Below are 17320 nucleotides of genomic sequence, written 5' to 3'. Positions count from 1 at the left end.
TCTCTGACTGAGGGGCAAAGCACTAAAAGGCATGGCAAGGTAACGCAAGGCATGGATGCTATGAGCATCCAGGCAGGCTCAAAGTGAGTGTTAATTATGAAAGTGAAGAGTCTGGAGATAGAGCCTGGTCCAGTCCATGTGCTGGATGTGTTCTCTGAACGCATAGTGGAAGGCAATGGCTTAGTGGCATTCTCAATGGATTGTTAATCCAGAGACCCCAGTACAAATCCTGCCACGGCAGACAGTGGAATTTGAAATCAGGAATTAAAGAATCTAGTAATCACTGATTATTGGAAAACCAATCTGGTTCACTAATGCCCTTTAGGAAAGAAAACTGCCATCCTTAACTGGTCTGACTGCAGATTCACAGAAACATGGCTGACTCTTAATTGCTGGCCTAGCTAGTGACTCTGTCAACCCGAGAATTCATTTTTAAATAAGAGTGCTTGCTGCAGCATTAAATAGTTGCCAGTACAGCAGTCTGCGTGGATTGGACACAGGGCTCCAGGAACATGGGGTGTATATGCTGGTGCACCTGGAGCATGCTCTGACATGTTGTAGCTGGTGTCTAACATAGAGGTCCTTTGAAACAAGCAGCAAACTAACTTCGCCAAGTACCCATTCTGGTTTCTAAATCAAGCTTGCTTGATGTGTGGCAAGTTTGATAAAGCAGAAAGTTAAATATTAATGAATTAAGTTGGGGGAATCAACAAGATATTTAACAAGTCATAACCCCTGTTATTTAGCAATTTGCCACTGTCAAGCAAGAAACTCCGCATGCCAATTGTGAAAGGCACAGAAACAGCACGAGTTGCCCCTGATGTAGCCCTGACTAGACTCTCTCCAGATTCTGGCACACATCTAGCCATTGCCCATGTTGCTCAGACCTCGACAAGAATTCACCCAAGGTGTGTCACAGACATACAGAGCAGAAATGGATGGTAAATAGAGGTCAGAAAATGTGATCAAAAACTTGGTTATAAAGAGTATCACGAATCACTTTAAGGAGAGAATCAAGAAATGTAGATATGTAAATTCATAAACCGGCACTCCCCTGGCTCATAGCACAGCCTCCAACAATGGAGTGAAGGGAAGGCAAATCAAAAGAAACAGAATATGGTAAGACAAAGTAGTCAGATAGGATCTGAATAGAACAAAATACCTTCGGATTGTATGGGCTTGCTTCATTTATAATGTTTATATGTGAAAATACAAGCAGGAAAAAAATGTTCTACTATGCACAACACAAAAATTGCAGCAAGTAACTCACCTCCTGACTGCCCAAAACCTGTCCATCATTTACAAGGCAGAAGTCAGGAGTGGAAAGGACTTTTCTCCACTTTCTTAAATGAATGCAGCACCAACAATATTCAAGAAGCTCGATACCATCCAGGACAAAGCATCCCACTTGATTGGTACCCCATCCACCACCTATTCATGGCGGAAAATACTGAAAACCAGAAATAATGGAGAATCTAGGGATGAGTGTAAAAGAGGAACTGTGAGGTATTAATGTTTGTTAAGAAAAGAGAAATGACTGGATTTAAATTGCATAAATCCCCTGGACTTGGTAATCAACATTCCACAGTATTAAAAGAAGTGGTTCCAGAGATAACCAAAGTATTTGGTGGTCATCTCTCAAAATTTTGGAGACGATGGCAAATGTAACGTAACGTTTTAGGTAAGAAGGGCAGCATTCATGCAATGCTGGCCAGGATACAAATCCTCTGTCTTTAGTAATAATGTTATGGATCAAAAGCTCTGACTTATTCTGTTGCAGTTACTTAACCTCTCAATGTTCCTTTCCCTCTGCAATCACATAACTGTAAAAAAGTTTGTTTTCGTTTAATCATGAATTTTCTCTTCTCTTTATGTTAGCTCGCTTTGTTGATTGCACAATGACCTCAGAGTCAAATTCTGAGTTCAAGTTGACAATGGATCAGAGCAGTGTAATCTAGAATTCATTATAGTACTGAGTGGGGGACTGTCAGAGGTGCTCAAGAAGCATGTTAAACTGAGACCGCATTTCTCTATTTAGTGAGATAGAAACAAAACCCACTCTCAATTTGCCCATGTGCAAAATTCTAATTTGTTCTTCAGCCAACACCACAAAAATGGATGATTTTGTCAATGATTTGTTTGGCTTTTTATTGGACCTAGCTAAATGCAAATTGCAGGCCAATGAAAGCAGTTCTGAAGTATGTAAGACCATAGCTCTGAGACACAGAAGCAGTAGGCCATTCAGTCCATCAAGTCTGCTCCGTTATTCAATGAGATCAGAGCTGATCTCGTAATTCTCAACTCAACTTTCCTGCTTTTCTGTTGGGTGAGTTAGCTTGATGGCTGGTTTGCAATACAGAGTAACACCAATAGCATGGGTTCAATTCCCACACTGACTGATATTACCATGAAGGATTTGCCTTCTTAACCTCATTCCTCGCCTGAGGTATAGTGGCCCTCAGATTAAACTACCACTAATCATCTCTCTCTCTCTGAAAGACAAACCCTGTGGTCAGGTACGATGATGGCATCTTTACCTGATCCCTTACTGATTAAAAATCTGTCTACCTCAGCCTTGAAGTAGTTAGTTTATTTTTTTAATTGGTTAGCAACCTAGCTTCAACAGCCATTACCCTCATAAAATCCTTCTCATCGAAGTTAGGTTTATCTTAGATTAAGATAAATGCTCGGCCCAACATCATGGGCCAAAGGGCCTGTACTGTGCTGCACTGCTCTATCTCTGTTTTAAAATGGGTGACCCCTTACTCTGAGATTATACTCACTGGTCCTTCACTTTCCCACAAGGGAAACAACTTTTCCTCACTTAGTATGTCAGGCTCCTTAATAATCTTGTGTTTCAATAAGGTCTTCTCTCATTCTTCTAAATTATAATCCTCAACCTACATAATTGCGCTCATAAAAACATTTTCCATACCCTGAATCAACCTCATGAGCTTTGACTGCTGCTAATGTCAAAATGTTTTTCCTTAGATGAGGGGCCCAAAACTATTTGCAGTATTTCACAGGTAGTCTGACTAGTGCTTTGTAGTTTCAGCAAAATGTCACTAGTTTTATACTTCATTCTCTTGAAATAAAGCTCAATAATCCATCCTCCTCTCCTTTTATCTGCTGAATTCTTATGCTATCTTTTTGCAAAATGTGCATAAAGACCCCCAAATCTCTTTGTGCTGCAGCTTTGTGCAGTCTTTCTCCATTTAAATATATTCAACCCTTGGTAATTAAATGTGGAGGGCAAGCTCAAACCTTGCTACACCGTGATTTTGCAAGTACAAAATCCCAACACAAAATATCGGCTGACAACTTACTGGCTGATGTGAGGAGCGATGAGGCAAGCTTTTGACAGACTTTTTTTGCAGTGTCCTGAGGTCTCTGTCTCACTTGGGAGAAAGACTTCAAAGACTTAAATTTCTGAGATGGTTTCTGATGTTCTTCCTGCTTGAGTAAGCCTTCAAAGTGCACATGAAGAGGTATATCTGAAATCAAAACAACAATCAACGTCACCAACATGCTTACCTGTTACATACACAACTAGTACCTAATAACATCATTCATTGCATCAACAAGTAGGTGTGATACCAAATGAGCACCTCAGTGCACTTGAATTCACATTTCAACATTGTGAATGGGTTCAATTAATCTTGGTCGCAACAGACAGTCTCAAAACCTAATTGGGTGGCAAATATTCTTGAGGGAGGGGAAAACTACGTGTGGTCTGCAAAAAGCAATTAGGTTTTCTCCTATTTTCTGTCTTATTCATGTGCTAGTCACTTTATGGTAAAGAGATGTCTCCAATTAGCTAGTTTCCAAGAACATATGAGTATTCAGAGCTAAGTAAGTTTGACTGAATACATGATTGTCATGGTTAAGGGTATTTGTCAGATTTGCACAAGCTCAGTGAATAAAACAGCACTCCATCCCCTTGAAAGATTGTGATGGGTGGAAAGAGAGATGGGAAATATCACTGAATACAGGAAAGGGAAAAAAACTGAAGGACTAAATGCATGTATTTAATTTGATGGCAACTACATACAACATCCAAGAAGAATTGTGGAACAGCAATTAGTTTTAAATATAAGCATGACATTGAAACACACTCACCTTGAGGAAGTGACAATATTGGGTGATAGCAGGGCTCCATTATTGCTACGCATTCCTGTGGAGACATGCTGGGCTGATCCATAGTCTGCATTAGTGTTTTAGAGCCACACAAAATACACACATTAGGCCAGTCACAGCTACATTTGATGCTCAGAGGACGCTGGGCCTAGGCAAAGGGAATACATAATATAAGTGCTTTTTCTGGTTGCATACACTGCAGATGCATCCAATATGAGGAACAATTTAATTACTGCCAACTAGAATCAAGCTTAAAATATTATCACATTTTCCTTTTCTTCCTCTCTTCTCTGAATTATGAGCTGACAATGTCTGTAAGGGTCTGTTCTCATAGCCAGGGGACACATCCTCTGGTACATTGCCAGCACAGCCATTTCCCCAATGCAAGTTGAGGAGAGTAGTGTCAAGAAGCTTTTCCAACATTTGAGATCACAGCCAAAGCTAACACTATAATCATTCAGTGTGCACACAAACTCATCAACCAGCAGCGATTGATGCCAGTAATCAGGCTTGGGGACTTTACAATTATCTTTCTGATAAAGTTAAGTCAAATCTAGTATTAACATGGCTATTTAGACCGAGATTACCAAATTCAGCATCAATACATGGCTGAATGTGGGATCTTCCAGGTGTGTGTGCATAATCTCACCCAGCCACTGGACTGAAGAACATCATTATTAGTTTCGCTTTCTTGGTGCTTTGCTACAGTTCAGGTTCTTGGAGTGTGAAAATACTTTCTTTCAGCCAATTAATTCACCATACATTTTCTACTCAAATTTCCATCTTTTTGTGGAAAAGAGATGACTCAAGCTTGCAATAATTCCTTAGATGCCAGAACATTTAAGAGGCATTTGGATGGGTATATGAATAGGAAGGGTTCGGAGGGATATGGGCCGGGTGCTGGCAGGTGGGACGAGATTGGGTTGAGATATCTGGTCGGCATGGACGGGTTGGACCGAAGGGTCTGCTTCCATGCTGTACATCTCTATGACTCTAGATCCCTGATACACCATTTCAGTGATCAATTTCCAGGCATAAATTCATTTATTAATTGTCATAACTCATTGGTATGCAAAGGAAGGGCTTGGCAGACCAACTGCATGTGCATACACATGTGCATAGTTAACAGAAATAAGTCATGAGTGTACAGTCTGGAACGAAAATTTCTGCTGCTCTTTTCATTGTGTGGTCCGAGGATAATGACGTGTATTGCAGCATGACACCACCAACAGTTTATTCAGCACAGGCCAGTAGAGGAACCTGGGATTTTGTTGGACATCTCTTACTACAATACCAAATATGAGATATGTTCGCTGAAACACTGGGGGAGTATTCAGCAATCCCAGGCTATGCAACCTTTGGTAATCACCAAACAGAGTCACATACCTTTCTACCAAGGTAACATGCCAGGTTAGATCTGACCAGCCTCCTCTTCCTGTACCTTCGGACGGGACGAACTCTGGCAGCAACACAGCTGTTGTCTGGTGGTGATGAAGGGACTGTAAGGCTATCCAATCGCTGTCTTTTACAAAGGATTTCTTCTGTGTCTGAGCTATCTAGGGAACTGTTGTCCAAAGGACTGGAATGTAGACTGCAAGGTTAAAATGTGAAGATAAAAGTCAGACAGGAAAATGATGAGAACAACACAAATCAGTTTTAAAAAGAAGTGCTATTTACACAGTTAAATCGATGGTAAATTCCAAGTGCTGAATGTAAACATTCGCGCAAGCACCTCTGTGCCCTTTTTCTATAGTCAATAGTTTCCAAAGTAACACACCTGTTCAGCAGCCCATTTAATTGCCTTGGCGGTGTGCAGACCTTAGGTAGCAGTGAAGAATTTGAGGGGGAACTACAAGATGGGCTGGAGGGACAGATGAGGTTTCCAAGAGACTGTGTAAGGCGAGAACTCTATAACAGAAATGAACATGTTATTTTAAACTGGCAGTTGTTGAGAATGACAAACAATCCAGTTGCATAGGATGCTTTTTCACATCATAAAGAAATAAGAAATGATATTTATTATCAAAAGTGTTTTCATGTGAAAATGTATAGAAATTAATGGCTTTGCTTAAATACCACATTCCGATTCTGAGGAGCTATACTTTAAAGTCAGAAACATTTTATACTACAAAACTTGAAACTACTGATGACACACCTGTTTATCAATGTTCCGCAGGAGGAGAGATGGGCTGCATGGTGAGAGTTCACATTTTTTATTGGCAATCGGGACCTTTACTTCAGTAGATGAGGGATTGGAGCATGCATCAGGGCTTTGCAAGCTGACTGCTGAGGTGGCTGTCACCAATCGGCACTGGTGCTTCATCAGATCTTCTGGTAACTGAGCCTCACCAAGAATAACTGGGCCCTAAGGCAAAAAAAAACAAAAAAAATCAATCAAATCTTTATGTGCAGGTCTCCTTAAAGAAAATGCAAACACAGCAATCAAACAAACTTTTTAATTCTTCAACATATTAAATTATCTTTCTCGTTTTATTTGTCAAATAAGACCATAAGACATAGATTCTTCAACCAAGATTCTCGCCCACCCTCTGACGACTCCTTCTCCCGCCTCCAACACGCCCCATCCACCTGGACACCCCGTGCTGGCCTCTCACCCACCCTCGATCTCTTCATAGCCAACTGCCGCCGCAACATTAACCGCCTCAACTTCTCCACCCCTCTCACCCACTCCAACCTCTCACCCTCGGAACGTGCAGCCCTCCACTCCCTCCGTTCCAACCCCAACCTCATTATCAAACTGGCAGACAAGGGAGGCGCGGTAGTAGTTTGCCGTACCGACCTTTACACTGCTGAGGCTAAACGCCAGCTCGCGGACACCTCCTCATACTGCCCCCTTGACCATGACCCCACCTCCCACCACGGTGACACAGTGGTTAGCACTGCTGCCTCACAGCGCCAGAGACCCGGGTTCAATTCCCCCCTCAGGCGACTGACTGTGTGGAGTTTGCACGTTCTCCCCATGTCTGCGTGGGTTTCCTCCGGGTGCTCCGGTTTCCTCCCACAGTCCAAAGATGTGCAGGTCAGGTGAATTGGCCATGCTAAATTGCCCGTAGTGTTAGGTAAGGGATAAATGTAGGGGTATGGGCGGGGTGGTGTGGACTTGTTGGGCCGAAGGGCCTGTTTCCACACTGTAAGTAATCTAATCTCCCAGACCATCCATAACCTCATCACCTCAGGGGATCTCCCATCCACCGCCTCCAACCTCATAGTCCCACAACCCCGCATCGCCCGTTTCTACCTCCTGCCCAAAATCCACAAACTTGACTGCCCCGGCCGACCCATTGTCTCAGCCTGCTCCTGCCCCACCGAACTCATCTCTGCATACCTCGACACGGTCCTGTCCCCCTTAGTCCAAGAACTCCCCACCTCCGTTCGGGACACCACCCACGCCCTCCACCTCCTCCATGATTTTCACTTCCCCGGTCCCCAAAGCCTTATCTTCACCATGGACATCCAGTCCCTGTACACCTCCACCCCCCATCACAAAGGACTCAAAGCCCTCCGCTTCTTCCTTTCCCGCCGTACCAACCAGTACCCTTCCACTGATACCCTACATCAACTGACTGAACTGGTACTCACCTTGAACAACTTCTCTTTCCAATCCTCCCACTCCCTCCAAACCAAAGGAGTAGCCATGGACAACCGCATGGGCCCCAGCTATGCCTGCCTCTTCGTAGGATATGTGGAACAGTCCATCTTCCGCAGCTACACTGGCACCACCCCCCACCTTTTCCTCCGCTACATCGATGACTGTATCGGGGCTTCCTCGTGCTCCCACGAGGAGGTTGAACAGTTCATTCACTTTACCAACACCTTCCACCCCGACCTCAAATTCACCTGGACCGTCTCAGACTCCTCTCTCCCCTTCCTAGACCTTTCCATTTCTATCTCAGGCGACCGAATCAACACGGACATTTACTATAAACCGACCGACTCCCACAGCTACTGAGACTGCACCTCCTCCCACCCTGCCCCCTGTAAAAACGCAATCCCATATTCCCAATTCCTTCGTATCCGCCGCATCTGCTCCCAGGAGGACCAGTTCCAATACCGTACAACCTAGATGGCCTCCTTCTTCAAAGACCGCAATTTCCTCCCCGACGTGGTCGACAATGCCCTCCACCGCATCTCCTACACTTCCTGCTCCTCCACCCTTGAGCCCCGCCCCTCCAACCGCCACCAGGACAGAACCCCACTGGTCCTCACCTACCACCCCACCAACCTCCATATACAGCGTATCATCCGCTGTCATTTCCGCCACCTCCAAACGGACCCCACCACCATGGATATATTTCCCTCCCCTCCCCTGTCTGCGTTCCGAAAAGACCACTCCCTCCGTGACTCGTGACTCCCTCGTCAGGTCCACACCCCCCACCAACTCAACCTCCACTCCCGGCACCTTCCCCTGCAACCGCAAGAAATGCAAAACTTGCGCCCACACCTCCCCCCTTACTTCCCTCCAAGGCCCCAAGGGATACTTCCATATCTGCCACAAATTCACCTGCACCTCCACACACATCATTTATTGCATCCGCTGCACCCGATGTTGCCTCCTCTATATTGGGGAGATAGGCCGCCTACTTGCGGAACGTTTCAGAGAAACCTCTGGGACACCCGGACCAACCAACCCAACCACCCCGTGGCTCAACACTTCAACTCCCACTCCCACTCCACCAAGGACATGCAGGTCCTTGGACTCCTCCATCGCCAGACCATAGCAACACGACGGTTGGAGGAAGAGCGCCTCATTTTCCGCCTAGGAACCCTTCAACCACAACGGATGAACTCAGATTTCTCCAGTTTCCTCATTTCCCCTCCCCCCCTCGTCTCAGTCAAATCCCTCGAACTTAGCACCGCCTTCCTAACCTGCAATCTTCTTCCTGACCTCTCCGCTCCCACCCCACTCTGACCTATCACCCTCACCTTGACCTCCTTCCAACTATCGCATTTCCAACGCCCGTCCCCGAAGTCCCTCCTCCCTACCTTTTATCTTAGCCTGCAGGACACACTTTCCTCATTCCTGAAGAAGGGCTTATGCCCGAAACGTCGATTCTTCTGTTCCTTGGATGCTGCCTGACCTGCTGCGCTTTTCCAGCAACACATTTTCAGCTCTGATCTCCAGCATCTGCAGTCCGCACTTTCTCCATAGGACATAGGACCAGCAGTAGACTGTACAGCCCACTCAGTCTGCTCTGCCAGGCTAATCTGATCATTCTTAACTCTACTCTCCTGCTTTTTCCCCATCACTCTTAGCAATTACAACTCAGTATCTCAACCTTATATATACTTAATGACTTCACCTCAACAACACTCCGCAGTAAAGATTTCCACTGATTCACACTCTCTGAGAAAAGAAATTTCTTCTCATCTGTCATAAGTGGTTAGCACTGCTGCCTCACAGCGCCAGGCACCCGGGTTCAATTCCAGCCTCAGGTGATTGTCTGTGTAGAGTTTGCACATTCTCCCATAGGTGCTCCGGTTTTCTCCCACAATCCAAATATGTGTCGGATAGGTGAACTGACCATGGTCAATTGCCCATAGTGTTCAGGGATGTATAGGTTAGAGGTATTAATCAGGGGTGAACGTAGAGTAATATGGTAAGGGAATAGGGTTTGGTGGGTTACTCTTCGGAGGATTGGTGTTGACCTGTTGGCTGAAGGGTCTGTTTCCACACTGTAGGGATTCTTAAAAAAAAAGCATACAACATCTTATTCTGAGATTATGCCCTCTGGTCCGAGGCTCTCCCAGAAGGGGAAACAACCTGTCTGCATCTACCCTGTCAAGTTCTCAAAGAATCTTGTATGCTTCATAAGTCCAAACAAGTTTGAGAGTCATTCTGTCTTAGTAACTTTTATCCCCTCTCTAGCCACCTGTAGTTTCACTGGTTCCCTGGCACACAAGGCACTCAAGATTTTGGCCACATATCACCAGCCTATCGTCGCTTATTGACCTAAAAGTCCCTGCCATCACTGCAAACAATTTTTAAAAAACCAAAAGAATTGTGGATGCTGTAAATCAGAAACAAGGCTGTTGTTGGAAAGCTCAGCAGGCTTGACAGCATCTGTGAAGACAAATCGGAGTTCATGTTTCAAGTCTGGCGACCCTTCCTCAGTAAAACAAAAATCATTCTACTGCCAATGTTAGCACTCAGGTGAGGTTTGCTGGTACAGAGGAACGTTGATTATCTGAAGGACATGGGTGGGGAGTATTTCATTCGGTTAATGGAATTCCGAATAATTGAATGCAGGGTAATATAGGTTAGCCTAGCATCGGGTCCTTGTGATCTTGCCGGATAATCTGATATTCGGATAATTGAATGCCAGATAATCGAGGTTCCTCTGTATATGCAGAGCAGATTTAAGATTTATATAGGAATGGCTAAAACTACTGTGTCGAAGGGAATGCACTTTCAGAAAGAATAGAGAACAATCATGCTGGTCAACAAATCTGTGCTGTCTTCCATTTACAAGCCTTTATTGTCTGATCATTATCTTTAGATTTCCTTACACTAATGTTAACCTGATTGATCACTCGCTGTTGGGTTGACTTTACCACTTGCTTTTGAACAGGGCCGTAACATTTATGGTTCATGTGAAAAGAGTTTGAAATTCTAGCTGAATTTAAAATGTTCATATTCTCCATTTGACAAAGATAATCAACTTTTACCTCCAATTGTCTTTGCCCAATGTCAGATGACTTGAAGTATTACCTTCACCATGGTTACCTTTAGATTCAAATTTTCTAATTTACTAGCTACCCCCCCATTACACACACAACTTTTTAAACTCCATAAACATAAGGCTTTTCAAAACGCTATTATTATATCCTAAACAGTACCATGCTCCTCTTGTCCATCAGCTCTGTACTAGTGAGTTTTGAGAAGATTTGTAGCTCAGGTTGAGGTTCTAGATGTAGGTTTGCTCGCTGAGCTGGAAGGTTCCTATTCAGACATTTTGTCACCATACTAAGTAACATCTTCAGCGAGTCTCCGGACAAAGTTTCGTCCGGAGCCTCACTGAAGATGTTACCTGGTATGGTGATGTAATATCTGAAAATGAACCTTCCAGCTCAGTGAGCAAATCGACATCCAGCTCTGTTCTGCAATGGCATGCATTTCAATTGGACTTCAGATTTACGCTGCCAACTTCATGTTGAAATTCTTCCACTTGCACCTCCCTGTTATTGTGACCCTCCCAAATCCAATATAAAAGTCTCCCAGAGGTCTGCTTCCCTAACTTTGGCATCAAGTGCATCTGACCCTGCTTCAACTCACCAATGGAAACCAGGCCTTCAATTTCACTAGACAGTATGCTCTGAATTCTCTTTTCCTCCAAATCTCCAAAGTTAGAATCATACAGCATCCAATAGGCTCCTTGACCCATTGAGTCCGCATCAACACAAGAAAAACTAGTCTAAATCTACACCAGTCCGACATTCGAACACTGAATCGACAGCCTTGAATGTTGTGGTATTTCAAGTGCTCAACCAAGTACTCTTGGACGGTTTGCTGTCTCATCGAAGCTCCTCGGCAGTACATGCCAGACCCCATTATCTGGCATGTACAAAGTACTTTCTTCAAACACCCTCTAAACATTCTTCCTGCTTTGGGCCCTGCTTTCTCACTGACTGCTTTCTATCCATCCTGACCATGCCCCTCGTAATCTTATACACTACAATGAGACCCTTTGTCAGCCTTCGCTGATCTAAAAAGACTAAACTCAATCTTATCCAGCCTCTCTTCATATCTACACTGCTCTATCCCAGGCAACATCCTGGTAAATTGCCTCTCCAATTCTCCATCTCAATTACATCCTTCCTATAGTGTGATAACCAGATCTGCACACATCTGCCTATCCAAACTTTTATACAGCTACAACATAACCTCACTGCTCTTAATAAAGGCAAGCCTTGTATGCCATCTTAACTCGCTTATTACCCTGTCCCGCCACATTCAGGGATCTGTGGACAGGCATTCCAAGGTACCTCTGTTCCTCTGAGCTTCGTAATGTCCTTTGTCTTGTTTCTTCTTCCAAAATGCATCACTTCACAAACACATCAGGATTAAATTATATCTGCCACTACTCTGCCAATGTGACTTATCAGTCTATATTTTCCTGTAACCTAAGACCTTCTTCCTCACTGTCAATCATCAATCTTTCTGCCGCCTACAAATTTACTTACCATCCCCAACAGTTTCTTCTATATTATTTATATTTATTAGGAACAATAATGGACCCAGCACTGATCTCTGGGGTATGCCCCTGATAACCAGCTTCCAGTGACACAAACAGCTCCCTACCAGAAAGCCCATTTTGGATACAATTTGCCAAATTACCCTTGATCCTATGTGTGTTTACCATCTTAATCAGTGGGATATTTCAAAGGAGTTGGTGAAATCCATGTAAAATCCATCAACTGCATTGCCCTCACCTACGGATCTGGTCACTTCCTTGATAAATTCAGTCTAATCTGTGAGGCATGACCCCACTCTGACAAAGCCATGCTGACTATCCCTGATCAAACCTTGACTCTCTAAGTGGAACTTCATTCTTTCCTTTAGAGTTGCCTCCATTAGTGCTGTGTAGGGTCTGTCATTCCCTGCTTTATCTCTATATAACTTCTTGAAAAGTGGAACCACATGAACTGCCATCCAGTCATAGAACCCCTAGAGTGTGGAAGTAGGCCATTCAGCCCATTGGGTCAACACTGATCCTCCGAAGAGCATCCCACGCACACCCACCCTGTACCCTATATTTCCCATGGCTAACCCACCCATCTTTGGAACGTGGGAGGAAATCAGAGCACCCAGAGGAAACTCACACAGACATGGTGAGAATGTGCAAACTCCATTTAGAGGCAAGGATGGAATCGAACACAGGATCCTGGCACTGTCAGGCAGCAGTGTTAAACACTGAGCCACCCATGTTATAGCCAACTCATTGAAGAATGCCCTGTTTATTTCTGTTTTCTGTCAGCAATCAAATATCAGTGCCTTAGCTTAGACTTTCTCCAGGTTTTCCACTTCAGTTACTGTTAACTTTGCGCTAATATTTTCACATAATGCTTGGGTGATTTCCTTATTCCTTAGCAATCTTTCCTTTCCTGAATTCCAAACGTGCTCCTCCTCTCTCCAAACTACATTTATTAGCTGAAAGCTCCATCTACTGTTATAAGCGGTAGGACCAAGCTTATCTGGAACGTAAATGTCAACTAAGACCAGTCGGGTCAAAATACCTGCTTTGTGGTGTAGTAGTAGCTACCATAGTCTCAGAACACCACAGGCCTGCTCTCATGAGAGAGATGACTGGTGGTGAGTTTAACCCTGACGGTCACCATACCTCAGGATAAGGGAGGGGTTGACATCAGCCAGTATGGGAATGGAACACTGCATTATTGACATCACTCTACATTGTGAATCAGCCATCCAGTCAACTGAGCTAACTGACCCCCTTGAGTGATGTAGATTTGATGTAACTCTACCCTTTTTCCACTACAATGGTGACTACATTTCAAAAGTAATTAACTGACTGCAAAGCATCTTGGGATATGGTGACATTGTTCATGGAGTAAATGTAATATATATTCATCCATTTATAGATCAGTTGAGTTACAGGATTCTAAATTTTGTGTATTACAATAAGAAGGATTAACTCAAATGCCCACGTGCACTTTGTCATCAGTTTTGGAACTGAACTGAATTGAAGCCACTAAATCTAGATTTCAAACAGTATCACAAACAACCGACAGCCTGGACAAGGTAACATATTTACCACTGCTTGAGCGTCTCTACTCATTAATTTAAAACTCAACATTGCTGTGCCTGCTCAAAAAGTTGCATACAGCATGCCAAAAAACAGCTTCTGAACAAGAGAAAACTAATGCCTGTACAAAACCTATTGCTGAAGCAAGATGTGCTAGAAACATGCAAGTGAGCCTACATAGGAAAATCAGAATGCTTCTGATTTTAATGAAGAACTCACATGCATGTTGAAACTCTTTTACATAGAGATAGAACATTACAGTGCAGTACAGGCCCTTCGGCCTGGATGTTGCACCAACCTGTGGAACCAGTCTGAAGCCCAACTAACCTACACTATTCCATTCTCATGCATATGCCTAACCAATAACCATTTAAATGCCCTTAAAATTCATAAAAATATATTATTTTTAAAAAAATGTTCTTAAAATTGCAGAACCTACTACCGTTGCAGGTAGTGCGTTCCACACCCCTACTACTGAGTGAAGAAACTAACTTTGACTTCTGTCCTATATCTATCACTCCTCAATTTAAAGCTATGTTCCCTCATGCTAGCCATCGCCATCCGAGGAAAAAGGCTCTCACTGTTCAACCTATCTAACCCTCCGATTATCGTATATGTCTCAATTAAGTCACCTCTCAAACTTCTTCGCTCTCACGAAAACACCATCAAGTCCCTCAGCTTTCCCTCGTAAGACCTTCCCTCCATACCAAGCAACATCCTAGTAAATCTCCTCTGAATCCTTTCCAAAGCTTTCACATCGTTCCTGTAAGGTGGTGACCAGAACTGTATGCAATACTCCAGATGTAGCCGTACCAGAGTTTTGTACAGCTGCAGCATAATCTCATAGTTCCGAAACTCAATCCCTCGACTGATAAAAGCTAACACACCGTATGCCTTCTTAACAACCCTATCAACTTGGGTGGCAAATTTCAAGGATCTACGTATCTGGACACCAGGATCTCTCTGCTCAGCTACACTACCAAAAATCTTACCATTAGCCCAGTACTCTGCATTCCTGTTATTCCTTCCAAAGTGAATCACATCACACTTTTCTGCATTAAATTCCATTTGCCACCTCTCAGCCCACCTCCGCAGCTTATCTCTGTCTCTATGTAACCAACAACATCCTTTGTCACTATCCACAACTCTCCTAACCTTAGTGTCATCCACAAATTTATTCACCCATCTTTCTATGCCCTCATCCAGGTCATTCATATGAATGGTAAACAGTGGACCCAAAACAGACTCTTGTGATATCCCACTAGTAACTGAACTCCAGGATGAATATTTCTCATCAGCCACCACCCTCTGTCTTCTTTCAGCTGGCCAATTTCTGATCCAAACCACGAAATCACCCTCAATCCCATGCTTCCGTATTTTGTGTAACAGCCTACCGTGGGGAACCTTATCAAAAGCCTTACTGAAATTCATATTCACCACATCAACCACTTTACCCTCATCCACCTGTTTGATCACCTTCTCAAATAACTCAATAGGTTTGTGAGGCACAATCCACCCTTCACAAAACCATGTTGACTACCTCTAATCAACTTATTCATTTCTAGATGATTAAAATTCTCTGTTATAACCATGTCCAACACTTTATCCTCAACCGAAGTAAGGCTCATTGGTCTATAATTTCCAGGGTTGTCTTCACTTCCCTTCTTGAACAAGGGAACAACATTGAATATCCTCCAGTCTTCTGGCACTATTCCAGCAGATAATGATGACATAAAGATCAAAGCCAAAGGCTCAGCAATCTCCTCCCTGGCTTCCCAGAAAATCCTAGGATAAATCCCATCCAGCCCAGGAGACATCTGTTTTTACAAGTTGCAGAAATGCGAACACCTCAATCCCATCTAGTTTAGTAACCTGTATCTCAATATTCTCCTCGACCACATTGTCTTTTTCTAGTGTGAATACTGATGAAAAGTATTCATTTAGCACTTCCCCTATCTCCTCTGACTCCATGCACAACTTTACACTACTATGCTTGATTGGCCCTAATCTTATTTGTCATTCTTTTATTCCTGGTATAGCTATAGAAAGCCTTAGGGCTTTCCTTGATCCTATCTGCCAATAACTTCTCATGTCCCCTCCTGGCTCTTCTTAGTTCTCTCTTTTATAGAATATCCAAAGGCAAATTACAACTGCAGAGTAACTTTTGAAATCCAGTTGCTGTTGTTACACATGTAACAATATATTCTTCAAAACATGGAATCTATAGTTAATAATACATCACTCATAACAGCAGAGGTCAGGAAGCATTTAATCCACTCATCTTAACTAAAAGGAAAATCTTGTACAGCCGGTTTTGCTATAACATGTGTTTCTTCAATGTCAATTGGCTTTAACACAATTGAAGAATTTAGACCATTATGTGTAGAATGTTAACTTTCATTACCTGTATTGGCTATAACACGATTCCAGCCCTGTTAATTTAAATGGCACGACAACTGCACAATTTTATCATACAAGATCACACGAGAACGGAACTATTGCGTTATATCAGAACAGACTGTACTGTCCTCAGCATTTACAAGGATCTCTAACCTTGATCACCACAATTGTTGGAAGGCACAGATATGTGGATGTTAAAGGAGGACAGAAACCATTTACAGCAGCCTTCATATGCGTGGGAAGGGGATGTCACTGGACTCAATCTGGCAGACAGGGTAATTGTGTAATTTAAAAATAAAATGAACAATTCCAACTAATCAATTAACAAATATGAAATTTCAAAAAAAGTAATAGTGACCATAAACTATCATTGACCCTCCATGACAGAAATTTAAAATTTGGATCAGAGCCCCTCCAATTTCCTCCCATCGCAGCTTTGGGTACAACTCATCCGGACGTGGCGATCTGTCTGCTTTGAGCCCTCAAAAGCTCCACTATCTCCTCACTTCCTGCATTAAACACCCCAAGAACCTTAAAGTACCTCTTCTGGAATTTTGTACCTCCATCCTCTTTCTCCAAAGTGAAGGTAGCTGCAAAGTACACATTTAACATCCGACCAATGTCCTCTGGCTCCACACACAAATTGCCTCCTTGGTCCCTAATGAGCTCTACTCTTTCTCTGGTTATCCTCTTTTCCTTAATATACTTACAGAATATCTTGGAATGCTCCCAGATCTTGCTCACTATTGTTGTCTCTTGCCCATCTTTGCTTTCCTAATTGCTTTCTTAAGTTTCCCACTACACTTTCTCAACTCTACTCTGGCTTCCATTCATTTGCTCAAGTGAGTCGCAGGTAGATAGGATAGTGAAGAAAGTGTTTGGTATACTTTCCTTTATTGGTTAGAGCATTGAGTACAGGAGTTGGGAGGTCATGTTGCGACTGTACAGGTCATTAGTTAGGCCACTGTTGGAATACTGTGTGCAATTCTGGTCTCCTTCCT

General features: G+C 43.3%; 1 protein-coding gene across 1 annotated transcript in view; it reads right to left on the bottom strand.

The window, feature by feature from the left end:
- The window catches only part of LOC122548963 (KAT8 regulatory NSL complex subunit 1-like), a 169343-nt gene that overhangs the window by 23806 nt on the left and 128217 nt on the right, over positions 1-17320 (bottom strand). Inside the window, exons 3-7 of the mRNA XM_043687998.2 lie at positions 6293-6502; positions 5915-6045; positions 5524-5728; positions 4120-4285; positions 3327-3494 (exon numbers count right to left, since the gene is read on the bottom strand). Coding sequence (XP_043543933.2) covers positions 3327-3494; positions 4120-4285; positions 5524-5728; positions 5915-6045; positions 6293-6502 — 880 coding nt within the window. The remainder of the gene's footprint in view (positions 1-3326; positions 3495-4119; positions 4286-5523; positions 5729-5914; positions 6046-6292; positions 6503-17320) is intronic.

The sequence above is a fragment of the Chiloscyllium plagiosum genome, unplaced genomic scaffold (genome assembly GCF_037043375.1).
Source record: "Chiloscyllium plagiosum isolate Xiang-an unplaced genomic scaffold, Cpla_swu_hap1 HiC_scaffold_4, whole genome shotgun sequence".
NCBI lineage: Eukaryota > Metazoa > Chordata > Chondrichthyes > Orectolobiformes > Hemiscylliidae > Chiloscyllium > Chiloscyllium plagiosum.
This window is presented reverse-complemented; position numbering and strand designations above follow the sequence as displayed.